The sequence below is a fragment of the Peromyscus leucopus genome, chromosome 4, assembly GCF_004664715.2.
Source record: "Peromyscus leucopus breed LL Stock chromosome 4, UCI_PerLeu_2.1, whole genome shotgun sequence".
In the NCBI taxonomy this organism is placed as follows: Eukaryota; Metazoa; Chordata; class Mammalia; order Rodentia; family Cricetidae; genus Peromyscus; species Peromyscus leucopus.
The window spans coordinates 102,984,796-103,011,795 of NC_051066.1; the positions used below are offsets into that span (position 1 = coordinate 102,984,796).

General features: G+C 41.4%; 1 protein-coding gene across 2 annotated transcripts in view; it reads right to left on the minus strand.

The window, feature by feature from the left end:
- Positions 1-395: 395 nt before the first annotated feature.
- The window catches only part of Sppl2a (signal peptide peptidase like 2A), a 35,431-nt gene continuing 8,826 nt past the window's right edge, over positions 396-27,000 (minus strand). Inside the window, exons 6-16 of one of the 2 annotated variants that reach the window (XM_028892698.2) lie at positions 26,764-26,915; positions 23,308-23,404; positions 22,827-22,928; positions 20,437-20,518; positions 19,836-19,910; positions 18,196-18,252; positions 17,951-18,004; positions 17,356-17,458; positions 13,959-14,036; positions 9,838-9,998; positions 396-886 (exon numbers count right to left, since the gene is read on the minus strand). In XM_028892698.2, the coding sequence (XP_028748531.1) occupies positions 812-886; positions 9,838-9,998; positions 13,959-14,036; positions 17,356-17,458; positions 17,951-18,004; positions 18,196-18,252; positions 19,836-19,910; positions 20,437-20,518; positions 22,827-22,928; positions 23,308-23,404; positions 26,764-26,915 (1,036 nt within the window). In that variant the 3' untranslated portion in view covers positions 396-811. The remainder of the gene's footprint in view (positions 887-9,837; positions 9,999-13,958; positions 14,037-17,355; positions 17,459-17,950; positions 18,005-18,195; positions 18,253-19,835; positions 19,911-20,436; positions 20,519-22,826; positions 22,929-23,307; positions 23,405-26,763; positions 26,916-27,000) is intronic. The other variant, XM_028892699.2, reaches the window with a different exon arrangement.

Genomic DNA, 27,000 nt, shown 5'->3' on the forward strand with positions numbered 1-27,000 from the left:
CCATCTGTAACTCCAATCCCAAGGAATCCAACACCCTCTTCTGGTCTCCATAGGCACCAGGCCTGAATGTGGTGCACAGACAGACATGTATACAGGCAAAACACCCATACACATGAAATAAAAATAAAGGTAAAGGAAAAATTTAAACTATGAAGGGGTGTGTTTCTATGTTTTCCCTTGTGTAGGTTTTAAACCTCTACATGATATAAAGGCCAATTTTTGTTGCTGAACTGCCTTCCTGCACAGCTTTAAGCAGCTATTCCTGCAGAGGGGTAAGATTTGCATAAATCTTTGATGAAAACATTTACTCAAGAAACTTGCTTTGATGATTATAAACAATCTATCCCTATTCTTATATTTTGGAGAAATGTTTTAGTAAGAAAAGTACAGGGGAGGGTCAAGGTGGCTTTTTTTTTTTAGAAAAATATAATGTATATAATACATTTGGAAACTACACAAACCCTATGTTTTTCATTGATTGTGAAGGCACAACTTTAACATAATTAAAAGAAAATGCGTTTTCGCTATGTGTGATGAATTTTACCAGCTCATAAAAATGGATGGATCGACACACATCACCGTGGCAAATGTCTCCAATTTTCAGTTCAGATTTTGATTTAAGACTTGCTGGGCACGGTGCTGCCCAACTCTAGTCCCAGACATTTGGGAGACAGAGGCAGGAGGACAGTGAGCTCTAGTCATGAATCTGTCTCAAAAAGCAAAAAAACCCACAAAACCAAAAAAGGGTGGTGGTGGTGGTCAGCAATTCTCTTTGTAAAAATCAACAGCACATCATTGTAGGTCCACGCAATCACTGCTGTACGGCCTGCCCATCAGTGGTCACTGGGCTCTCTTCACTTGTTGAATAGTCCAGGTGGTCCATCACCTAGGTGTAAATAAAAGATATCAGGAAATGCAGATGTTAAACCAGCCTTCCAGTCTTCATTGATTTGACCAAGTACTCTGGCTTGGTGTGGTGTGGTGTGGTGTGGTGGTGGTGGTGGTGGTGTGTGTGTGTGTGTGTGTGTGTGTGTGTGTGTGTGCATCTGAGTAAACAGGCACCCAGATGCACAAGGATGAGGTTATGTTCCTCAGCTGCCTTCCACCTTAGACAAGCCCTGTTGCCCAGAGAGTTTCAGGGTTCCTTCTATCTCTACAACCCATCCACACTTAGCTTTCTTTTCTTTTTCCTACTTTTCTTTATTTATTTTTTTTATTTTATTTTATTATTTTTTTTGGTTTTTGGAGACAGGGTTTCTCTGTGTAGCTTTGCGCCTTTCCTGGAGCTCACTTGGTAGCCCAGGCTGGCCTCGAACTCACAGAGATCCGCCTGGCTCTGCCTCCCAAGTGCTGGGATTAAAGGCGTGCGCCACCACCGCCCGGCTCCTACTTTTATTTTTTTGAGATAGAGCCTCACTTATGTAGCCTGAAACTAACAGAGATCCATATGCCTCTCTCTCCAGAGTGCTGGGATTAAAAGGCAAGTGCCAAGCTCGAGCCCTTCCACGTGGCTTTTTAAATGAGTGCTAGGCATCTGAATTCACACCTTCATGCCTGTTCAGGAAGCACTTTACAACCCAGCTATCTCCCCACCCACCCTGTTCCCTTTTATTGAAAATAGATTCTTGCCAGGCGGAGGTGGTGGTGCAGACCTTTAATCCCAGCACTCAGGAGGCAGAGGGAGGCAAATCTCCGTGAGTTCGAGACCAGCCTGGTGTACAGAGTGAGTTCCAGGACAGGTTCCAAAGCTACACAGAGAAACCTTGTCTCGAAAATTAAAAAAAAAAAAAAAGATGTTCTTTTCTCATATGATATATCCTGATCCCCTTCCTCTATTTTCCCCTTCCTCTTTCCCCCAACTTCCTGCCTGTTTCCCTCCCTCGGGATCCAACTGAGCTATCTCCTCAGCTACCCTATGCCCCCTTTTTTAAAATCCTAGCACTAAGGAGGCAGAGGAGACCAATCTCTGAGAGTTCAAAGCCAGCCTGGTCTACACAGTAAGTTGTAGGACAGCCAGTTACATAGAGAGACCTTATCTCAAAACCAAAAAAAGAGAGTAATCTTGGGGCAACAGCAACATGGCTCAGAGATTAAGAGCACTTGCTCTCCGTGTGGGGCCCAGCACCCACTCTGGTGAGATCACAACTGTATCTAACTCTAGCCCCGGAGAGCCTTTGCCTCTGGTTATCATATCTGCACTAATGTGTATATGGCCACATACATACACATAATTAAAAGTAATAAAAATAAACTTTAAAAACCGAGGGACCTTATGAGCCAAGCATTCCTTCTAGAACACTGTCTAGGTCAACATCATGTTTAACTTCTCAGAAGGATGAATTCTTAGACTTGAGGCCCAAATGAATACTGCATTTTCTGGTTCTTCCATGTATCTCTGTTTCCTAGTGTGAATACTGCCTTTTGTAGCAGTGGGAACTCCACTTCAAAAGACTGTACGAGACAGTGAGCGCTTGTGTAAGTGGAAAACTAAAATGGTTCCAGAGTAAGTGTGCAAATGACTGCTGGCTGTTCAACCCTGTAACCTTCTTCAGACAGTGTAAGAATAATATAGGAAGCTGCCCTCGATTCCAGCACTGGAGAGGCAGAGGAAGTCAGATCTCCACACGAGTTTCAGACCAGTCTGGTCTACACATCAAGTTCTAGGCAAGCCAGGGATACACAGCGAATCTATCTCAAGACACACAGACACACGCACACACTCACATGTCTCTCAGAACAAGCAAACAAAACCAACAAAAACCCTACCCCAACCACTCTAGCAAGTAAAAGAATGATACACAAAAGTTTGAAAATATTAGCTGGGCGGTGATGGCCCATGCCTTTAATCCCAGCACCCAGGAGGCAGAGCCAGGCTGATCTCTTCGAGGCCAGCCTGGTCTACAGAGTGAGATCCAGGACAGGCTCCAAAACTACACAGAGAAACCCTGTCTCAAAAAACAAAGAATGCAAACAAGAATATTTAAAATACCTGAAAACAAATTAAAGCAGATTCACTAACAGGATGTTTTAAAGGTATTATAAGTGAATTTTTTAAACTTCAATTCTACCCATAGTCTATAAAAAATAATTTGAATATTTGGAAATGCAGAAAAGGAAGGGATTAAATATTTCAAATCTTTTTACCCTGTTCTTCAGATAAAATTACTTAAAAATAGAAAGTGTGATCTCTTTGTAAAAATTGTCAAAGACTTTTAGACTAGTTAATGACTAGATTTCAGAATCATTATATATGTTTTCCTTTCTTCATTCTTATTGAGAATAAGATGGAAGAGCCAGCGATACAAATGTCCCTATTTTTTTAAAGATTGTAAATACTTCACTTTTTTTTTTTTTTAAAAAAAAAAGAGGGATTATTGCACATGGAATTTCTGGACTTGCCAAATAAGAGTGCCTCTAAGCTGAGGCTTTCAGCTGACAGGCACCTCAACCAATGGGGACACTTGGAGTGAAGCCCACCTGTCACAACCACGGCTAGCAAAGGCCACAGCCATTTATCTGGCCCTTTACCTGTCAAAGACAACACCTGGATTAAGGCAGTTTCGTGTTCATAAGGCTTCTAGGAAAAAAAATTCACAGGATGGGGATATAAAGGGTTTGCCTAGCATATGGGAGCCCTGAGTTCTTTTTACAGCATCACAAAAATACACAGTAAACTTAAATGATTTTAAAAACAGATAAAAGCCAATCAAGATAGGTAACGTTAAGCATTCCACAACATGAGACATAAGGTGAAGTTGTGAAATAGTTCATTTTAGTCACATTTAAAATTATAGACAGACAGAGAGAGATACATTCAGGGCCCCTTTCTTCTGACAGAAGGCCAGAGCTGCGGGAGACCTGAAGCAGCCATGAGAAGGGAAGGTAGGGGTGGGGAAGACACACTTTTCTTCTCTGTGATCTGTGCATCTGGCAACCGTCCTGAAGAGTAAGAGCTATGTACCCAGCATTATAACAGGCTTCTGCTCTCCTAATTCTTAGGTATCACATCGGGCTCTATAATCCCAGTCCTAAATATAGATATATAATTAATATATCAGTCATGGTAGTACATGGCTGTGATCCTGGCATGCAGGAAGTTGAGGCAGGAGGAGTCTGAGTTTCGGGCAGCCTAGACTGCACAGTGAGACACTCTCCCTGTGTTCCAAAACAAAGCTAAAAACAAAGCTAAACAACAAAACAATTTCAAAGCCTACTAATTGAAAAGTTACCATTTCTACTTCCTATTCTCTAAGATTTCAGCAAAAACAATAGAGAAATGCACAGAACAAACATAAAGGTCAAGTATTTAAAAACTCAACAAATCAAGACAACAAATAAAATTAACTAGCAAAATCAGGATTTCACATCTGTCAATAGGCAATCTGTTTGAAAAGTTGTCCTTTGAAACTGGGCCAGCTAACCTGGCATTTTCAGAGCTCTACCTGTTTAGAATTGATCTCTGAAAGCTGCCTAATCAATTGACCTGAGTACCTGGAGCTCCTGGTCCTCAAGCAGTCACTGTAAGCAGCTTTGTGTCCCGACTCGTGACTTACAGCTTGTGACTTCTAAAAATAATCACAAGTACTAGTGACATTAACGGACACACTGTTCCCGGGACGTCCACAAGCTGAGAGCATCAGGGTAAACAGCTTGTCTGTAGCCACTGCACGGATCTTCTTCCACTTGATTTACTATTAAGACAAAACACCACCCCACAAATGCCACACTCTACTTCATTCTATCTCTAAAGAAAAACAATCATTTATTCACTCGACATTAATTAGAACTATGGCTTCAAGTGAAGTCAGATGAGTGGAATCAAATACTGAGCTCTAGAAATTTCCAGAAAAGAAACTGAACTGGCCTTGAAGCTACAGAAAAGAATTTGTAACTGATTTTCCCAAATTCATATTATTTTAATCAAACTGTAGAAAAATCTTACTTCATTTGCTGAGAAATTCACAAAAGAGGGTGAAAAATTCTAAATCAAGTACTACAGCACTTAAGAGTCCTCTGCACTTTTTGCTACCAGGGCCACCAGGGCCGTTAAAAATAGGATATGGCTAAATGTACAGCGCCTGCTTGGCATGTGTGAGGCCCCAGGCTCAATCCCTGTGTGCCTGCTCCCAACACCCCCTGAACAAGTCTCCAGTGGAAAGTCCTACCCTTTGTTCCTTAATTTAACTGCAAGTTAAGATTCCCTTATCTGAAATACTTGGGACTGAAAGTGTTTCAGATTTTGAAAATTTTTGGTATATTTGCCTATCCATAGAGAGATTATTTTGAGGATAGGATGTAAGCATGAAACTAACTTATATTTCACATACAACTCATACACAAGAGCCGGAAGTAATTTTACACATTATTTTTAGTGCACTTGTATTTTGACTGTGACTCATCACGTCCATCCAGGTGGGGGATTTTTCTACTTGTGGCATGATGACTCCACTTCTGTATAAGTTCCTTTTCTTTTGCTGTGACAAAACACAACCCAGGCAATTTACAAAAGGAAGCGTTTAACTGGGCTTACCGTTTCAGGGGGTTAACACCCATGATGGGGGAGCAAAGGTATGGCGACGGGAACAGCTGAGGGCTCACATCTTGATTCATGGTAGGAGGCAGAGGGAGAGCTAACTGGCTCCAGGGACACACCTCCAACAAAGCCACACCTCCTAATCCTCCCTAAACAGTTCCATCAAGTACGCAAGCACAGCACCTATGGGCCATTCTCATTCGAACCCCCACACCTCTGATCTCAGCTCTTACAACATTGTGGATTTGGGACTAGGTATGTCTAACCTTGTACTCAACACAGAGCACACCTTCATCCCAGCACTTGGGAGGACAGAGGCAGCTGGGTCTCTGTAACTCCAAGGACAGCCTGGTCTACAAACCAAGTTCTAGGACAGCCAAGGCTACAGAGAGAAATCCTGTCTCAGAATCTTGGAAAACCAAAAAAAAAAAAAAAAAAAAAAAAAAAAAAAAAAAGAAAAAAAGAAAAAGAAAAGAAACTTGGATTGTCCAGTGCGGAACATATGCTTATGACAAATATGAGTACTCACTGGTGGAATTCCTTCCATATCCAACCACCATCCCCTCTCAATAGCATAGTAGAAAGAGAAAATAAAATGCTAGAAGAAACTAGAGAAACATAGAAAGAGTAGATCTCCAAAGAAATGCAGCACTAATGCTTCTATGTATACAGCAATTCTAAAATAATCAACTATTTCCAGTGTGAGATAACATAAAAAGACCTGGAATTGCTCAAGGTAGCTGTCCCTCCTGAAAGACTGGGAGGGGGTTAGGGTAGCTTAAAAGGGCCTTCCGCTTGATTTGAGACACTTGCTTTTCTTTCTAAAAAATATTTATTTCTTTTTATTTTTGTATGTCTGAGTGTTTTCCCTGTATGTTTACGGGTTAGATCCTCTGGAACTGGAGTTAAGGACAGTTGTGAGACATCACGTGGGTGCTGGGAACTATACTCAGGTCCTCTGCAGGTACAGCAAGTGTTCCCAACCATTATGCTATCTCTCTAGCTCCTGTATATTTTATCTTTACTAATGTATCTGTGTGTGGATATGTGCACGGTGAGTGCAGGAACCCTTTGAAGTGTTTGGATCCTCCAGAACCAGAATTACGGGCAGTTGTGAGCTGCTTGGATCGCAGTACTGGGAAGTGAACTGTGGCCCTTCAGAAGATCAATACATGCTCTGAACTATCTTTCCAGCCCCACTTTTGTATTTCTTGTTTGAAAAAATAAAAAAAAAATGAGGGCGGGAAATATGGACCAGTGGTTAAGAGCACTTGTTGCTCTTCTAGAGGACCCTGAACTTGGTTCCTAGTATGAACCTGTAACCTCTCCTTCAAGGGATCTTCTAGCCTCTGCAGGTACCACCACCCCACTGAGCATAAACACATCTTAAATCTTTTTTAATTAAAAATACAAACACAAGCTGAGGAGTGGTGCCAGACTTTTATAATCACAACATGCGCAGGAGGGCCAGGCAGGACGAAGGACTACTGAAGCCCAAGGTTATCAGGCACTACACTTGAGTTTAAAACAGCCTGGGTTTGTGAGTGAGACCTGTCTTAAGAGACCCAAAACTAACCAATAAAGAAATATATATTACTTTGTAATTAAAACATACAGAAAGAAATTACTGAAGTAAAAGACAGACTTTTGGAACATTAACGGCCAATGACATTAACTTATATTCACTAAGCATAACAAAGAAGACCAGATGTGCTGTAATGAACATCTTTTCATGTCGGTTTTACCATTTCCCAGAAAAACCCTTAAGAAGAAATGTCTGGGTAAAAACAACAAATATAATCTTTTTTTTTCCCCCTCTGTGCAGCTCTGGCTATCCTGGAACTCACTCTGTAGACCAGGCTGGCCTCAAACTCAGGGCTTCAACTGCCTCTGCCAAGTACTGATATTAAAGGTGTGCACCACTACCACCACCACCACCACCCAGTGAATATTAATATACAGCCAGAAAATGATTATTTTACAAGAAATTATAAATGAAATACATAAAAATAGTGAGAAAAGGGAAGCTAGGAACCACTGACAGGATCATTAAGCAGCCTAACCATCCCTCTACAGAAGGCAAAAGGAAGTTCACTACCCTAGTGTGGCAGTTTGAATAGGAATGCCCCCCAACGACTCATGTGTTTGAATGCTTGGCCCATAGGGAGTGGGACTGTTAGGAGGTGTGGCCTTGTTGTAGAAAGTGTGGCCTTGCTGGAGGAAGTGTGTCACTGTGGGGGTGGGCTTTGAGGTCTCCTATGCTCAAGCTATGCCCAATGTGGCAAACAGTCTCTTTCTGCTGCCTGCGGATCAAGATGTAGGACTCTCAGCTCCTTCCCCAGCACCATGTCTGCCTGCATGCTACCATGCTTCTAGCCATGATGATAATGGACTAAACCTCTGAAACTGTAAGCCGGCCATAAATTAAATGTTTCCTTTCTAAGAGTTGCCATGCTTATTGGCAATAGGAACCATAACTAAAAAAAGGTCCTTCATCCATACTCAACACTAGCGCTCCCCTAAGCTCCATTCAGTTCCCAGAACGTGCCAGCTTTCTTTGCTTGAAACTTCTGAAGACATGGTTCTTTTAAGGATGAACATATAGCCCAGTTTTAAGTGAGGTTTAACAGTTTTTAGAATCCCTTCTCCAAATCACCCATTAACTTGCCTGAATCCGTGGCCCTAGATGTCCCATCCCTAGGCGCCATGACACTTTGCCATTATCAATGCATTCATCACACTTTATTGCTAGTGACCCTGTCTGCATTTCTTAGTAAGTTTCACAAGGCAACAGGAGGAGGACTGCTTGTAACTTGTTCATCCTGTAGAGTCAATATATGAAATCATACTTATCCCATAGAACTATTCAATAAATAGTCATTAAATGCAGAAATATAAAACTATTAAAAAGCATAAAAAGCCATTTTGAGGCTAAGACATTCAAAATTTAGTAATAGTTTAGAATACACTTTATCTTATTAAATAAAAGGTTGACTAAAATAGGGTCTCTAACTTGCTATGTGTTTGAGGTTGGCCTTGAACTCCTCATCCTCCAGCCTCCATCTCCCAAGATTTGAGATTACAGGTGTGGGCCACTATACATGACTCAATACTCTTATTTAAACACACACACATACACACACACACACACACACACACACACACACACACACACACACACACACACACACACACACACACCCCTATCATATGGGAGCTCTAGGTTTGATCTCCAGCATTAGGGAAAAAAATGATATGGGTGTCATCTTCAGCGAAAAATTATCAGCTATCTTACTAGTATAATGAAGGACCTTGTGACCACAAATACCTTCTATATACATCAATGCAGGCTGAGCCAATAGCACTGATAAGAAGGCAAGGTAGGCATAGTTATTATTTAAATCTCAAAGAGAAATTGCAATATTTACCAGAAAGAATTCTAAACCATGCCTTTTCCGGTTATAAAGGCCTGTAATATAATGTTGGCCATCTCTTCTTGAACACTACAAAGAACGGTGGGAGATATTTAATTGCTTCTCTGGTAAGAACACTTGCAGCCACCTACTCCAAGTTTCACTCTGTTCATGTGGCTACTGATACCCATGCATGAGGGCAGATGGAGGGGGGCAGTTCACTTTACTGGAACAAATCAGAAGTAACTGCTTTATAAAATGCCTCTGGGAAGGAAGGGGTAAGTGCCGTGGCCTAAGTGAGAAGCAAAGGGATTCTCAACTCTCTTCAATGTCAATGCAAACCAACTTTTGAAAGAAAAAAGGGGGGGGGGAGGTAGGAGGGCTTTTTCCCTCTATTGAAAAATAACTCAAACAACAGATTCTAAATTTATGATTTTCCTTGTTATAGGAATTTTAAAGAAAGGACAATCTGGATCCATTTAAGCCTGACGTGAGTACCCAACTGAAGTTAGTCTGCTACATTCAAATGCTGGAAAGAACACGTATTTTCATTTTCAAAACCTTAGGTCTCTTACTACCAACTTCTACTGTCGGTGTCAACATTCCACATTTATGTTCCGTAGTTGCATCCTGCAGGATGTGTAGGGGGACCTGGATGCATGCTGCAGTGTTCTGCTTTCCCAACGTCCTGCCACAGTAACTTTGCAGGGCCTCAGCATTCACTTACAGTGGGCACGGAGAACCCAAGCCACAGCAGACAGATACCAATATGGGTGAACAGGAAGAATTCGGGGTATCCTGGGGTTACATTAAGTTTCTGACACAGAAAAAAATTTGCTATAAACGAGCTATAGCACAACGGCCAGTGAATTACCAAGTATAAGCACATACCTGATAGCTGCTACCTTTCCAGAACTTTTTCATCTCCTTACGACTCCAGGCAACGACCGAAGCAGCAAGAAGTGTACAGGGTACTAAGTAGAGGAGAGCAGGCTGCCCCTTCTTCATCAGCACCAGGACAACAAATGTAATTATCATGCCAACAGCATAGGCTGTGGGAACACAGAAGCAAGGTCAGTTCTTCCTTCCCCACTAAAATGTTAGTTTTCAAATATTTCTCAAGACATCTTTAAATAAGACCTATTTTTAAAATTACGTGTTTGTATCTGTGTGGGGATTTGTGACTGCGGGCACAGGTTCCTGAGGTTAGAGGTGCCGGAGGCCCTAGAATTGGTGTGATAGGCAGATGAGCCACCTGCTGTGGGTGTTGGGGTTTTGCATTTGCCTGCCACTCCAGCTCCAAGAGGACCTCCTCGGGCATCTGCATCACCAGAGGCACACATATACACATAATTAGAAATAAACCAAATCTTAAGATTGCTCCAATACACATTACAGACTTCCTTAACAAGGACATATCAAACATCATTTGGATGTTTCCTACTGATCTGGGATGCTATATGAATGCAGGATCTCATTACTTTTCTTTCTATATATCTTACTTTGACTGCTTCTCATATCTGACTGACTGGCAGTGGCTGCCTGGCTTCTGGCCCTGGAAGCTGCAAAGACCTTTACAGGCAATTTAGTCCAGCTACATAATGTAAAGATGAGACGATGGCAGATCAGGGAGGCTGAGTGAGCTGCCCAAAGTCACACAGCAGAACTGACAAATACTCTGCCTTTTGACTGAGCATTCTTGACTCCATCATGCTGACTGGTACTGTGTTGTGGAAATTACTTTAACTATGTAGAGATGTGTTACATTTGTTTATGCTGCAGAATATTACTTTAATTGTGTAAAGGTGTGTTGGTGTCCTTTTGTTTATGCTGCATTTGTTTAATGGTGTAAGGATGTGTGCTTATTATGTAAAGATGTGTTGCATCTGTTTCACCTTGCCTGCCTAAGGCATCTGGTTGTTCTAGTAAAGAGCTGAACGGCCAATAGCTAGGCAGAGAAAGGATAGGCGGAGCTGGTGGGCAGAGAGAATAAATAGGAGGAGAAATCTAGGCTCAAAAAAAGAGGAAAAGGAAGAACAAGAGAAGGAGGAGGAGGGAATGAGGGAGACACCCGGGGTCAGAAGCCAGCTAGCCAGATACGAGAAGCAGTCTAAGTAAGATATACAGAAAGAAAAGTAAAAAGCTGCAAAGCAAAAGGTAGATAAAGAGAAAGACGTTAATTTAAGATAAAAGAACTAGCCAGAAAGGAGCTAAGCGAAGGCCAAGCATTCAAAACTAATAATAAATCTCTGCGTCACGATTGAGAGCTGGTTGGTAGCCAAAAAGAGAAGCTGGTACAGAGGAGGATGCTACTGCCATTAGAGGATGCTCTACTTCCTGCCTCAGGCCTCTTTTCTTGTTTCTCTAGAGGGCATCTGTTTCCCCTTCCCTCCTCCTCCCTCTCTTCTTTCTCTCCTTGCTGCCCCTGGTCCTCTCTGCACCACCCTCCCCCCACTTAGCTTTCTTCCATGCTGTTGGGTTCCCATTTCTACTGTCATCCTTCTCTGCTAACTCGGAGACTGAACTCCACGTGGACTAGAAAGCCTTGTAGGGAGTCTGGGGCTCGGGCTCGGGCTCAGGCCATTTGCTCAAGCACTCAGAGCTTCTGGTGCATGGATGTTGAAATACCCATTTAGAATATTCAGAGATGGCAGAGCTTTTTCTTTGAAATTTCCTATTGTTAACATTTCAGTAACAGAAACAGAAGTGATGACTGCCCTGCTGTACCAGATAACTAACAATTTACAACATTAATTCATTTATATAAACTCATGGTTATCAATACACTATGCTAAAGAAAACCCAAAACCATGTAATATACATTTTAGATGCTACTTGTGTCCAGGTATTTTAATAAACACATATAAAACCTCAACTTTTTTTTACGGCAAGGTCTCACTACATAGCCCTGACTGTCCTAGAACTTGCTCTGTAGACCAGGCTGACCTCAAACTCATTGAAATCCACTTGCTCTGCCTCCTGAGTGCTGGAATTAAAGGCATGCTCCTGGTAGAACCTCAACTTTTAATTTAAAGTCTCTAAAAATCTTATGAATGATAGAGTATGATATATGATAAATGACTGTCCCATTTATTTGCTTTTGTTTCTGAGACAGGGTTTCATGGAATCCAGGCTTGAACTTGATACACAGCCAAGAATGACCTTGAACTCCTGATCTTCTGGAGCACTAGAATTACAAGTGGCACCACTATTCCTGGTTTTAATTATCCCTGGTTTTTTTTTTTTTTTGGGGGGGGGTAGGGTAGAGGGAGGTCAGAGACAGGGTTTCTCTGTGTAGCCCTAGGTGTCCTGGAGCTCACTCTGTAGACCAGGCTGGCCTGGAACTCAGAGATCCACCTGCCTCTGAGAACTGGGATTAAAGACATGTGCACCACGCTCAGGTTTACTTTATTCTTATATGTGTATGAGAGTTTTGCCTGCATGCAGGTAGGTGCATGCCTGGTGCCCTCGGAGGTCAGAAAAGGGAGTCAGACACCTGGGACTGAAGTTAGAGACAACTGTGAAGCACCACGTAGAAGCTGGGATTTGAACATGGGTCCTCTGCAAGAGCACCATGTCCTCTTACCTGCTGTTCCGACTCTGACTCAAAGTCATAAAATAATCTAACCATCCTTGCAGGTTGTTTGAATGAGCTTTGGTTTACATATAATTGCTAAAGTAAGTGCTCTGTGACCTTCTACCAGATTTGCTGCTTAATTTATTTCCATGTATTTTTTTTTTTAAAAGTGGTCCTTAACCGGGTGGTGGCGCACACCTTTAGTCCCAGCACTCAGGAGGCAGAGGCAGGCAGATCTCTGAGTTCAAGACTAGCCTGGACTACAGAGTGAGTTCCAGGACAGTCAGTGCTACACAAAGAAACCCTGTCTCAAAAAAAAAAAAAAAAAAAAGAGTGGTACTTATTGAAAGGAAAAGTATCTGTTCAGGACCCCAAGGCCACATCTTCAGCACAAAGGAGATTTATGTGCCCCTGAGGGACAAAGGACTGCCTCTGGATAGAGAGGAGACAGACAGGGCCTATAGGCAAATGGTGGTTTAAAAAAACGTAATAAAAGCCGGGCGGTGGTGGCGCACGCCTTTAATCCCAGCACTCGGGAAGCAGAGCCAGGCGGATCTCTGTGAGTTTGAGGCCAGCCTGGTCTCCAAAGCGAGTTCCAGGAAAGGCGCAAAGCTACACAGAGAAACCCTGTCTCGAAAAACAAAACAAAACAAAACAAAAAAAAAAAAAAAAAAAAAACGTAATAAAAGGGGAAACCCAGTGTTAGGATGAGGTGTTTAATTTTAATTGGGCATGTTAATTAGGTGAGCCAAAGACGGCTTCTGAGTGCTGGACCTTGGTAGTCAGCCTCAGGAGGAGGAAGTGGCCAAATAACTTTAGGAATGTAATCTAACTTTTTTTTTTTAAGCAGGAATGGGAGAAGGGCAAGGCCAGAGCCACACCCAAGCTGGTCAGGTCCCTCCACTTAGCTCCCCACCATAATTTAGCTCTTAAGACCAAAGCTCGTAAAGTTAGTAACTCTATTTGGGGGGACATATTTCTGTGTGAGTCTTTAACATTTACTATTTAATTACTTATCTGTGTTTATGTACTTATTGAGTCAAGGTCTCATGTATTCAAGTTGGCCTCAGACTGCTGATGCTTGAGGATGATCTTTAATTCCTGTCCTCCTGCCTCTATCTCCCAAGTGTTGGGATTACAGGCATGTGCCATCATACTGGTGTGTGTGTGTGTGTGGAGCTGGGGGCCAGACCCAGGAAACTACGCATACTGGGCAGGCACTCCGCCAGCTGAGCCCCCCGCCCCCCAGCCTGGCATCTGCTTTCACAGTTTCATATTTAAATGCTACTGTAGAGCTTTACACCTGGGGCTATGCACACGATCTGTAACACTTGAAGTAAAAGTCATAAAAAGAGGGAGACAGACTGCTACGTTCAGCCCTTCGGCTTTCCTCCATACACTGTTATGAAACACAATAAAAAGAAACACATTTTACCAACTGTGGATGAAATATAGTATACAGAAGAAGAACCAGTCTGAACATCGAATCTTCTACAGTATGCAATCAACAGGCCTAAAAGAAAATCCACATTATTTTCTTCAAACAGTAATAACATTACAAATTCAACTGTTACAATGCGCAACAATACCAATGGCCTTTCACTTTCCTTTTTTGCACTATGAGAGCATTAAAGTTTCTTAAATTATGAACCAACTTCCATATGTTGATACCATACTTTAGGCCAATATGACCTTTATTAGCTGCTCAATATTCTGTTAGAAAATATTTTTATGTTTCATTAATGTGTGTGTGTGTATGTATGTATGTATGTGTGTGTATATATATATATATATATATATATATATATATATAGAGAGAGAGAGAGAGAGAGAGAGATATGGATTAACATGAAATCTTCCCCTCTGCAAAGCAAGCAATCAATAGAGTGAGGAGACAGTCTGCAATGGGAGTATCTGCAAACACATCTGATAAGGGCTAATATCTAACACATGTGAGGATCCCAAACAAGCCAACAGTAAGAAAAAAACTAACCCAATGAGAAAATGGGCAAAGGACTATGTCGGTATTTCTTGGATTTGCGTAGTAGGCCTAAGGTCCTAACAACAAATAACAAAAATTAAAAACAGGCTAGGCATGGTGGCATAAGCTTGTAATTCAGGACTTGGGAGACCGAGACAGAAGGATGAGGTTGAATCCAGCTTGGGCTACATAGCAAAGATGTATTAAACAAAGGAACAAATCTATGACGTGACTCAGAAATTCCACTACTGGGCAAAAGTCCAAAGGAAGTGAAATTAGTATGCTAAAAAGACATGTTCAATATTCAGAACAGCCAAGACATAAAATCAATCTCAGTGCTTATTAATGAATGACTGGATAAAGAAAATGTAGTATGTATACAAAATCAAGGATTATTCATCCTTGAAAAAGGAAACTGGCCTGCAGGGATGGCTCAGTGCATAAAGGGCTTGCTGCTCTCATTGTCCTGAGTTTGGATTCTCAGCACCAACGTGTGATGGTTTATGTTTGTGATTTCAGTACTAGGGGGAAGGAGACAGGTGAATTCCTGGATCTCAAAGGCCACCCAACCTAGCTGAATCAGCAAGCTCCATGTTCAGTGAGAAATATTATCTCAAAAAAATAAAGACTGAGTCAGAAAAATGGCTCAGCAGTTAAGAGCACTGGCTGCTCTTCCAGGGGACCTAGGGTTCAATGTCCAGCACCCACAAGGTGGCTCACAACCACTGAAACTCCAGTCCCAGGGGATCTGATTCTCTCTCCTGACCTCCACAAGGCAGTGTACTCACAAGGTACAGAGACACACATGCTGGCAAAACACCCATAGACACAATAAATAAAGTAAAACCCAGATTTTAGAGGGCCAGCTGTGGTGGTGCACAACCTTAATCCCAGCACTCAGGAGGCAGAGGCAGGAGACTCTCGGGGAGTTCAAGGCCAGCCTGGGCTACAGAATGAGTTCCCCAACAGTCAGAGCTAGGAAGAGAAACCCTGTCTCCAAAAACAAAAAAAAAAAAAAAAAAAAAAAAGAATGAATGAAAAAGGTGGAAAGTGAGGGCTATCAATCTCTGGCCTCCATACACCACACACACACACACACACACACACACACACACACACACACACACACACACACAGGTTGGGGGAAGTGAAGCAGGGAGAGAAGAGCAGAAATAAGAGATGACAACCCTTTATGTCATTTATGGTCATAGCACTGTGATCAATCTGGAGGACTCTATGAAGCAACCAGCAGCCAGCCATAGAAAAACAAGTACTATATTATCTCACTTGTAAATAAAACTTCAAAGAGTTGAACTCCCGGAAGTAGAATAGAATGGTGGGATTGAGGAGTGTTTGGGGAAGGAAATACCGATCAAAGGATGCAAAGTTCCCTCAGACAGAGATAAATTCCAGAGACTCATCAAACAGCACACTGAGGGTAGTTAATATCGATACAGTATTCTGGAAACCTGCTGAGTGGATTTCAAGTGTTCTCATGACAGACCAAAAAAAAAAGTGAGGTAATGCATGTCAATCAGCTTGTACATATATATATATGTTGCATATAATATACAATTTTTAATTTTTTAAATGAATAAAATACACATGGGTTTGAAAATATATTGGAAATACATAAAGAAAAGTAACTTTAAATGATATTTAGAAAAATGACTTAAGTTAAATTTGTTTGTTTGTTTGTTTGTTTCAACACAGGGTTTCTCTGTGTAGCCCCGGCTGTCCTGGGACTCACTCTGTAGACTAGGTTGGCCTTGAACTCATAGAGATCCACCTGTCTCTGCCTCCTTCAGCAAATCCTACCAGTGTGTACCACTACAACCAGCATCTTAAGTCTTAATGCAAGCAATTTTATTTAAAAAACACTTATTTCATGAGTTTTAATGCTTTTCCTGCATGTATGTATGAGCACCATGTGTGTGCCGACTGCCTATCAGAAGGGGTATTCTACCCCCTAGAACTGGAGTTACAGAGTTGTGAGTAACTGTGTGGGTCCTGGGATTGAACGTTAGTCCTTCGCAAGAACAAGTCCCTTAACTGCCGAGCCATGTCCCCGCCCCAATACTAGGCATTTTAAAAACAAGGAAATACAAGCTCTCGTTTGTACATGCAAATATGCAGGAACAACTCAATACTCATTTTTGGAAGAAATGTATTGAACATCCCCAAAGAAGACATCTCATATTGTACGTATTAAGTATTTTCAGATGTCCATCTCCGGTGGCTGTCCGGGCGAGGCCACTTGCTCCTCCCCTCTGTAACCCCCTCATGGTCTAGCCTAGGTCTCACATCCGGCGTCCTAGCCTGGTCCGGCCACTCCCATCTGTACCGCTCCCAACCTCGAGGTTTCCAACAGGTCGCTGCCTGCCTCCAACCTACAGGCTACTGGGATCCATTTCCTGTCACTTGTCTTTTATTATAAGGCTATGTAAGCTGTGGTTCCGCTGCTCCTCCTCTTCAGCTCTACCTTGCTGACATTGCTAAGGCACTTCCTAAAAGGGAACGACTGAAACAGGAGGGAAAGAAACCGTGTTGTTATACTCAGCTTCTGGAAAGGATCGCAACATATGCTCCACTGGAGAAGAGTCAATGGACTCTTGCTGCTTCAAGACACTTTTCAGCCAGCAGACTTTTTACTCTGGCTGTTTTGAGTGGTGATTTCTCTTTTACCCTTCAAAAGGCTTTTTTTTTTTAACCTTTGTCATTGATCTCAGTTCTAACGACAGCCAAAAAAAAAAAAAAAAAAAAAAAAAATGAAGAGCCTTTTACCAGACACTGTGAATATGACCCTTAAAACCATAAGTATAGTTTTGCTAAAATGATTGTATTCACTCACCTGGTACAATAATATCTCCAAAACCCAATATTGAAACAGGCATGAAGCATACACTCATTACTGAGTAACAGACCAGCTTTGGCACTCTGATAAGTACTGGCAACTGTAAGAAAGAGAACCAGAGAGGACGGGGGAAGGGTGGGGAGGCAGAAGGAGAGGGAATGAGACAGGGAGAGAGAGAATGAATCAATAAAGCTCTTCCCAATCTCTTTCAGGAAGGGAGAGACTAGCACTGTAGTAATGGTTTTAATGTTTTTTAAACTGATTATTTAAAAGAAAACTTGGAATCAGATGATATAAACATATAAACATACACACACATAATACATATACACACTGTACAAAAAAACTTAAGACATGTAGTTTTAGGAAATTAAATCCAACACATGGAGGATGAACAGTATTAACATACTCCCCCCACAGCTAGCCTTATCATTTTTCTTTTCTTTTTACCAAGAATAGGACTCAGACCTTGATATGTTTTTTTTGTTTTGTTTTGTTTTGGTCAATCTGTATTTTTTTTCCCACCCAAAGAGTCTCCTCTCCAAGGGTATGATTTTAAAGTCCAATGAACGTATCTGAAAACAATCCTTACTTTCTCATGGGGAGCTGAGGGTTGAGCAGTGGCCTCCACAAAGTTTCCATCATTCTAGGATGAAACCCAAGTCAATAGGTATTTAATAATTTAGAATAACTAAGAAAATGGCTATATTTGTGAGAAATAAGTTCTATAATATCTTAACATGCACCCATGACCAATGAGTTACAGTAGGAAGGCAAAATTATGAAACAGACAGGCAGACACTAACTGGTGGGCATTGCTGTTCACACCATCCCCACCTTTTCAGCATTCTCGAACGGCCCAGCAGCAAGTTCCACCATGATGCTCTCACCATTCTAAAGGGAGGAAGGAAGAAATGTTTCCAGTCATCTAAAGAAAACAACCTGCCACCCTGCAGGTATGATCGACAGCCCATGGCACACAGCCTACTGCCAGCTGAACGCAGGCTACCAGCTGCTTCTTCCTCAGACTAGACACAGCAGAAACTGCAGTCATCTGAACCACCACTCCACCTCACTGGAGCTCAATAATTATCATATTGGCATATATGCCAAGCACAGATTATTCAAGTGTACCTGGAGATCTGGATTATGCTGACTGACATCCAACATGTTAATAGGCTATGAACTTTAAGTATTTTAATTTTTTTTTTTTACTATGTATACTATGGTTCTTAGTCATTTTCAACGTTAGAAAAAAAAAAGAGATACAAAATCCTTTAAATTTAGCTTTCTACCAAATATAAGTAATCTTTGAAAAAATATGCATTGACCTTCTCGGTATTATCACAGCCAGAGCTGCATAGAGAAACCGTGTCTCAAAAAACAAGTTCCCCACAAAAAAAATCCAAAAAAACAAAAAAACAAACACCCAAAAACAAGTAAGATGAAGTTGGGCTCTGGCACTGAAGCCAAAGCTAGCATTGTTTCTCACGCAGGAGCCTGGGACCTGAAGCACAGGGCACAGCTGTGATGCACAGGATGGTGGCCAGGTTAGACAGGACACTCCAGGGCTGCAGAGCTGGTGTGCTATTCTTTTAGTTCTCAGAAACGAAGGCAGCAATGGCACATCTCCCTCTCTCTAAGCTGTCCACAGTCGACAGTGATTATAAGAACATTTACTTTTGAAAGGAAAAGAAAAATTAGACATTCTCACTTTATACTAATCAGAAGTTCTTTCTTGTCTCTAACAAGCAACTGAAAGCTTGAAATATCCTATACTAAAGGGCCAATTTCAAAGGCAATTCCCTTCAGGGATTTAAAATTCACTCCAAGGTAAACAATCGGCAAAACCAGCAGTCTCTGAAGAGAGTTAAAGTTCTCTTCTCGAGGATGGCAAGATGGATCAGCCTTTGTTTGTTTGTTTGTTTTTGTTTTTTAAGACAGGGTTCCTCTGTTTAGTCCTTGCTGTCCTGGAACTTACTCTGTAGACCAGGCTGGCCTCGAACTAGAGATCCACCTACCTCCTGAGTGCTGGGACTAAAGGCTGCTACACCACCACCCAGCTTGAGATGGCTCAGCTTTAAGAGCACCCACTGCTCTTGCAGAGAACCTGGGTTCCTACGCTCACAAGGGGTGGCTTCCAAAGTCTAGAATTCCAGGTTTGGGGGGAAAATGCCCTCTGCTGGCCATCATGAGCACCAGGCATGCATGGGGTACACATACATACACACAGGTACTCACATAGACACATAAAATAAAAATAAACTTTGAAAAAATTAAGGAGCTGTGTGTGGCAGTACAGGGTGTAGGCAGGCAGATCTCTGTGAGTTCAAGGCCAGCCTGCTGTACACAGAGTTTTCTACCGGCCAGGGCAAGGCGGAGAGACCTTGTCTTAAAGCAAACAAATGGATTTTAAAAAAAGAGTTTCATCTTTTTGAAAGTTTCATCATAAATTTAAAATGCACGTATGGTCATACCTTCGTGATGAATGGTGTTATGAAGACAAAAAACACATCATAGACCAGGAGAAGGCCTAGCAGTATCACACATGACTGTTGGAGGTTAAAAAAAAGGATTTAAAATATCAAAATTTCCACATCTAAACTAACACATCAAATTACTTTGCAAATACAAGAAAGCATGAAAATATACTTTTGAACACTATTTTAAAAGGCATTTATGATTACTACTATACATAATTTTATTTAATATATCGCTTAAAAATCCTTACTTCTTGTATCCCATTTCCTTAAAAATGTCATTGACTTAAAGAATGTTCTTCCCCGATATTTAGTCTTATGAATTTTTGTTAAATGAGTATGAGTAAGGAAAAACATTCAGCTAGAAACTCAGTAACTGCCCTTGCCTTGGGGTGAGAAGTGAGCACAGACAGGCAGGATAAGATCTCTGAAGATTGCGGAATGGTCTGCAGCTCATTTGGATGGAAGTTGCAAAAACTACATATACATGTGGAGCATTTCAACAGAGTGATTAAAATGAGCATGTTCTACTATATGCAAGTTATACCTCAATCACATTGTTTTAAAAAGGAAAAATTATTATAGCTGTATATTTTACCTTGAAATTGGGTAACTTCATTGTTTTAATTAAGTTGAGACAGAAAGCAATTCCTAAGATATCCTGTAAAATCCAAGCCCATCTATAATTAAAGAGAGAGAGAGAGAGAGATTAACGTGTTATTCCATTTCGTTACTTTTAGATGAAAGTTAAATAAATAGATGGTTGTGGTTATGCCACTCAATGGCTATGAACTGTCTCCTCCTATCCTCCCTGCTCAGCAAGTTACTGTTCTGGCAGAATGATACCTGCAAAGGCCACCTCAGAATACATGTCAGATGCGAGTCCATTTTCACCTTAATCTGGGCAGCTCTGCATGTCTCCTTCCACAAAGACAGTGGCCAACTAAACCCGCGTGTTCATATCCAGACCAGCTGAACACGAAGTTAAAGCCACACAACTTACTTATTAGAAACTAATATGGAGCCGGCGGTGGTGGCGCACACCTTTAATCCCAGCACTCGGGAGGCAGAGCCAGGTGGATCTCAGTGAGTTCAAGGCCAGCCTGGTCTACAGAGTGAGTTCCAGGACAGCCAAGGCTACCTAGAGAAACTCTGTCTTGAAAAAAAAAAAAAGATGACATGCATAACTAGCAAACAGTGAAAAAATTAATAACTTTGATAATTATAAAAAGATTCCTAGGTCATCAATAGTTTTATTAATGTCATTAAATGTATGATGTATACTTTCCTCAGGTTTTCCTTCCTGCCATGGATAGACACTGCGCTGGCAAGATGGTTGGGCAGGTAAAGGTACCTGTTCTCAAACCTGATGACCTGAGATTTCTGAGACCCATGGGGTGGAAGGAGGGAACTGACTCAAGTCGTCCTCTGACTGCCACACTTATGCTGTGGCATGTACACACATGTGAGAGACGTGCTCATACACACACTAAATGCATGTAATACATTTTTTAAAGAGAGACACCCATATCTGTTGCTCTCAGTAAATGGACAGATATCTTGCATACCCCCTTCTTTCTAATATGAAAGGCAAAATATTCTATTTATTCTTTTACATTTTACTTTTATGGTAGTTTGTTTCGTCAATCTGACACCATCAGAATCATCTGGGAAGAGAATCTCAAAGAGAAATTGTCTGGGTTATTATGGTCTTTTGAAAGAAAATGGCTCCCAAAGGGAGTGGAACTACTAGGAGGTATAGCTTTATTGGAGTAGGTGTGGTCCTGTTGGACTTTGAGGTCTCATATGCTTAAGATACTGCCCAGTGTCTTAGTTCACTTCCTGTTGCCTTTGAATCAAGATGTCAGGGCTCTCAGCTCCAGAACCATGTCTGCCTGCATGCTGCCTTGCTTCCCGCCATGATGATAATGAACTAAACCTCTGAACTGTAAGTGATCCACCACAATTAAACGTTTTCCAAGAGTTGCCGTGGTCATGGTGTCTCTTCACAGCAACAGAAACCCTGACGAAGACAGCTGCGTTGGCCTGTGGGCATGTCTGTGAGGCATTTTCTTAACTGGGTTAACTCAGGTGGAAATACCTGAATGTGGGAGGCACCTTCCCTGGGTTTAGGTTCTGGACTGCAGAGATGTAGACACAGGGCTGAGACAAGCAAGCACCCACACACTCACTTCTCTCTGCTCCTGGATGTGGGTGTGATATGATCAGATGCTTCAAGTTTTTCTACCTCGACTTCTCAGCAAGAATGGACTATCATCCACAATTGTGAGCTAAAATACCTTTTCACCCCTAAGCTGCTTTTTGGCAGAGTATTTTATCACAGTATCAGAACTGAAAATATGACAACTTTTTCACTTAAAAATACATTCTGGAGATCACTGCATTATCAATTCAGAGACCATTTGTTAAGGTGATAAGGCATTCCAGTAACATACCATAATTAAGCATATTTTAAGTATAAGGGTTTAAAGCATAACCCAATTTCCTTTCCTGTTCAAGTGCAGATCATTAGCCTAAGATCTATTCATTTGCTAGGTTTGGTGGCTTATGCCTGTAACTTCTGCACACAGGAGACAGAGGAAACCGGGTCACTGCAAATTCAAGGCCAGAGTGGGTCTACATGGCAAGTTCCAAATTAGTAAAGGGCACATACAGAGATCCTGTTAAGTAAATTATTCCTTAAAAAAATTAACAGCAGGGCGGTGGTGGAGCACACCTTTAATCCCAGAACTTGGGAGGCAGAGCAGGCGGATCTCTGTGAGTTTGAGGCTGGCCTGGTCTACAGAGTGAGATTCAGGACAGCCAGGGCTACACAGAGAAACAAACAAAACAAAACAAAATTACCTTGTTTTAAGATACGTTGTGGAATAAAACAAAAAAATTCCACAATAATCATAATGAATACGAGTCAGGAAAAGATGTAAAACAGTGAATCCTCAAATCCAAAATAAACTAGAGTCATCATACCTATCCTCATTTCTAAACACAGCCCACACAACAGAGACTGAGATGCACAGTCCAGAGAGGAAGACCAGGATCACTTTAATGTTTTTGCCACAACAGGAAATCCTAAAAATAAATCAAAATAGTTAATTTGTGCCGTAGATAAAATATAATATTCATTTGATATGAAACATGACAAACAAGAAATGATTGAAATATTAATCATGTTTTTATATAAAACCAATGAGGCATAATACCAGTTCAACAAAACCCTTTATGGTAATGGAAATGTTCTCTATGTTTTCAAGCATTGATGGCCACTAGCCACATATGGCTATTGAAATGTGTCTTGGGAATTCAATCTAAAAATTCCAAATACATTACTAACTTTAAATTTAGATAGCCATAAATCTAATGTATATTGAATATACAGACTTAAAGCAAAACTCAATTTTCTTGTATAAAGTTCAAATACTAATTATAGCATTCTCCAAGAGATACATACGTGCACTGTCCACATGGCATCCTATGAATCAATGCAGCAAGACAGTTGTACAAACTCATCGCCGACGCTATGCAGAAAATTGCTATCATGACGTACACTAGATAAGAACAAGACAGTTATTAACTCTTTAGCTCCCTTTATTATATCATATTTTCAATATAGTAACTATAATGTTATGTGTAGTAGTTGCTAAGCTGCAAGTATTTATAGCTTAGGTTTAAAGTGAAGCACGTTACATGTGATTTTAGTTCCAATACACACTGCTGGAGAAGTGTTAGGTGGCTGAAGTTGGTTCTACATTTTCTATTTTTCAATGATTCAAAGTGACATGTTTGTTACAGGTTTCTGTGAAGTGAATTACAGATATTTATAAATACTTAATTTAAACGTCAGAACAGAAGGACTGATGAACTTTTGTGCATATGTGTATGTGTGTTTGTATGTATGTAGGTGAATACATACATAGGTATGTGTATTTGGATATGTGTAGATGCCAGGAAACAACCACAGTTTTACTCCTCAGATGTCTTGTTTTTCTTCTGTTTGCTTTACTTTTGAAACAGGGTGAGTCACTGGCCTGGAAGTTTGCCAAGCAGACTGCCCTGACTGGCCAGCAAGCTCCAGGGGTCAACCCGCTTCTACCTACCCAGTGCTCGAATTACGAGACTATGGCACCACGTGGGGATTTTTCTGCATGGGTTCTATGATTAAACTCTGGCCTTGTTTGCATAGTAAGCATTTTACCAACTGAGCTATTCCTCCAGACCGTTTTTGTTTTGAGACATGTCTCAGGTAGCTCAAACTGGCCTTGAACTTGCTATGACCTTGAAAACCTTGAACTTCTGATCCTCCTGTCTCCCCTCTTAAGTGCTGAGGTTACAGGTGTGCACCACCATACCCAGTATTTGACACCTGGGATTGAACCCAGGACTTAGTACACACTAGGCAAGTACTCTACTAACTGAGTTATATCCCCAGCTGGATTAAGAAACAAAAATTTTTGCAACTTGCTCTGTAGACCTGCCTGGCCTGAAACTTGCTATATATACATATGTAGGCTTAAATTTGTAGAGATCCGCCTGCCTGTGCCGCCCTAGTGCTGGGATTAAAGGCATGTGCCACTGGGCCTGGCTTTGAATTAAACTATTAATAAAGGCAGGTGAATCTCTCTGAGTTCAAGGCCAGCCTGGTCTACAGAGCGAGGTCCAGGATAGGCTCCAAAAGCTACACTGAGAAATCCTGTCTCAAAAAACAAAAACAAAAAAACAAACCAAAATAAAAAACAAAAACAAATCCAGCCAGGCATGGTAGCCACCAGTTCAAGACTGGCTGTGTAGAAAGTACTGGTTTAGCCAGAACTATACAGCAAGATGCTGCCTCAAGGGAAACACACACACACACACACACACACACACACACACACACACACACACACACACACACACACGCTCAAATCCATTCAAAGAAATTTCTTTGTTGCAATAGGATACCAGGGTAGTAAAATTTGACAAGCTTTCTATATTACCCAGATTTACTTGAAAATTATTTAAAGGTATTTTACCTCTGTTATTATAAAGGAGGTGGGGTTATTATACCTTACAATGTTTCTCTTCTGAATTTTCTAGAAAATATTGTGATAGAAAAACAAGCTGCACCTCAATTTTCAAGGTCTATTTCATTTGAGAAGACTGTAGCTCAGTGGTGGAGGTGAGAAACAGAGACTGGTCTAAGTACAGTAAATTTGGGGTGTCCAGGTTCTGAGTGAAGCTGGATGAGCCGCTCTAAGTGCCCTGGTGCTCATATCTACCACATCAGGTTCATGAGAAGCACACCGGTCTGTTGTAAGGACAAGGTAAGCGGATGTATATAAAGTGCATACGCAGTGCAGGCGCCACTTGCAATCATAGGTTATGTGTGGTAAGAGGAACAGTAAGACAGACGCTTCATGGACTGTCAACTGGATTTTGGTATAGCTTCTGCCAAGTTGCCCAGCCCAGGTCTTCACAGTCTGGCAGGGAGCATGTTTCCTGAGGCCATTACGGAGCTTTAGTGCCTCATCCCATAGTGTACTACTACTTAGAAAATGATCCCACATGAAGAGGAACTTTATTATCGTAACACAGTTCCAGTTAGTTTTGTTTTAAATGTAAGAAGTTTATGGGAAAGCACACTCAAGATGAACACCAGTTATTTTCCTAAGTATATCTTAATTATAGAATGGCGAGGGAAGCCTTGGCAATTCAGTACAATCCTGTCCATTATTATAACATACTAGGAAATAGCTGCCATCTTAGCCATGAAGACTCATTTTGGGTAAACAAAAATCTCGGAATACTACACAAGACATTGGCCAATCTTAATTTAGTACCATGTGCTGGGGTAACTAGGAGGTTGAATGATTTTCTTCTCACATCGAAAGTTTCACTTGTAAACAAGGTAAATGTAATAAATTCAAGAAAATTTCTCATTGGAAATGAAAATATACTTTAGGGTAGGAGAGATGTCCTCTTTTAAAATTATTTTTATTTTAATTATGTGTATATATGTGTCCCTGCATATGGGTATGCACACGTATGTACAAGTGCTACAAGGAGCCCAGGGGTACCAGATCTCCCTGGAGATCTACCGTGACAGCTGCCTGTGAGCTGCCTGACGTGGTGCTAAGAACCAAACTCGGATCTTCACAAGAGCAGTAATATGTGCTCTGAACAGCTGAACCATCTCTCTAGCCCCAATAATTTAGTATTTTGAGATAAGGTCTTACACACAATTCTATGGCCTAGGTTGGCCTAGAAATTACTATGTATCCCAGACTGGCCTCACACCCACATCACTCATCCTACCTCAGCCTCTGAGGATATATAAGTAAGTGTGTGTATGTGTGTGTGTGTGTGTGTGTGTGTGTGTGTGTGTAGTTATTTTTTGTTTGAATTTTAAAATATCTCAGTAATTGAAGCCTGACATTTTTTTGTACATTAAGCAAATTATTTACTTGTTTTTCGCGTGAGATTTTTTTATTTAACATAATTTTCAGATGAATGTTTTAAAGGGAAAGACAAATCTAGCAATGTAAATCGAGTGGGGGGGGATATATGCTCAATGCAACACACATAAAACTCAGTTTTTTATATTTTTGGTTGTAAGCCTCGTCTTTAATGGCTGAGCCATCTCTCCAGCCCTAGAAATGTTCTTATTCATTTTATGTACCAACCACAGATCCCCCTCTCAGCCCTCCTCCTGCTCCCCTCCCACCCACTCCCCGTCCTGTCCTCCAAAAGGGTAAGGCCTCCTATGGGGAGTCAGCAAAGCCTATATATTCAGCTGAGGCAGGACCAAGCCCCTCCCCCTGCATCAAGGCTGAGCAAGGTGTCTCTCTGTAGGGAATGGGCTCCTAAAAGCCAGCTCGAGCTCAGGGATAGGTCCTGATCCCGCTGCCAGGAAAACCCGGTGTCTTACCGAGCCACTTGTAGAAGAAATAGAGTAGGACGATCATTACACAGCAGATGACCACAAACACAAGCACGGTCAGAGGGCTGAAGGTGAAATACTCCTCCTTCTTTTTCCTCATCTCTCTATCGTCTGCATCGGCTGCTGTCTTCATGTTTTCCCTGCACAAATGCACACACACATCAGCAAGCCTTTACCAAGCGCAGTTATTTCTTAAAAATCCCTCTCGAACACCAATTTAAGTTT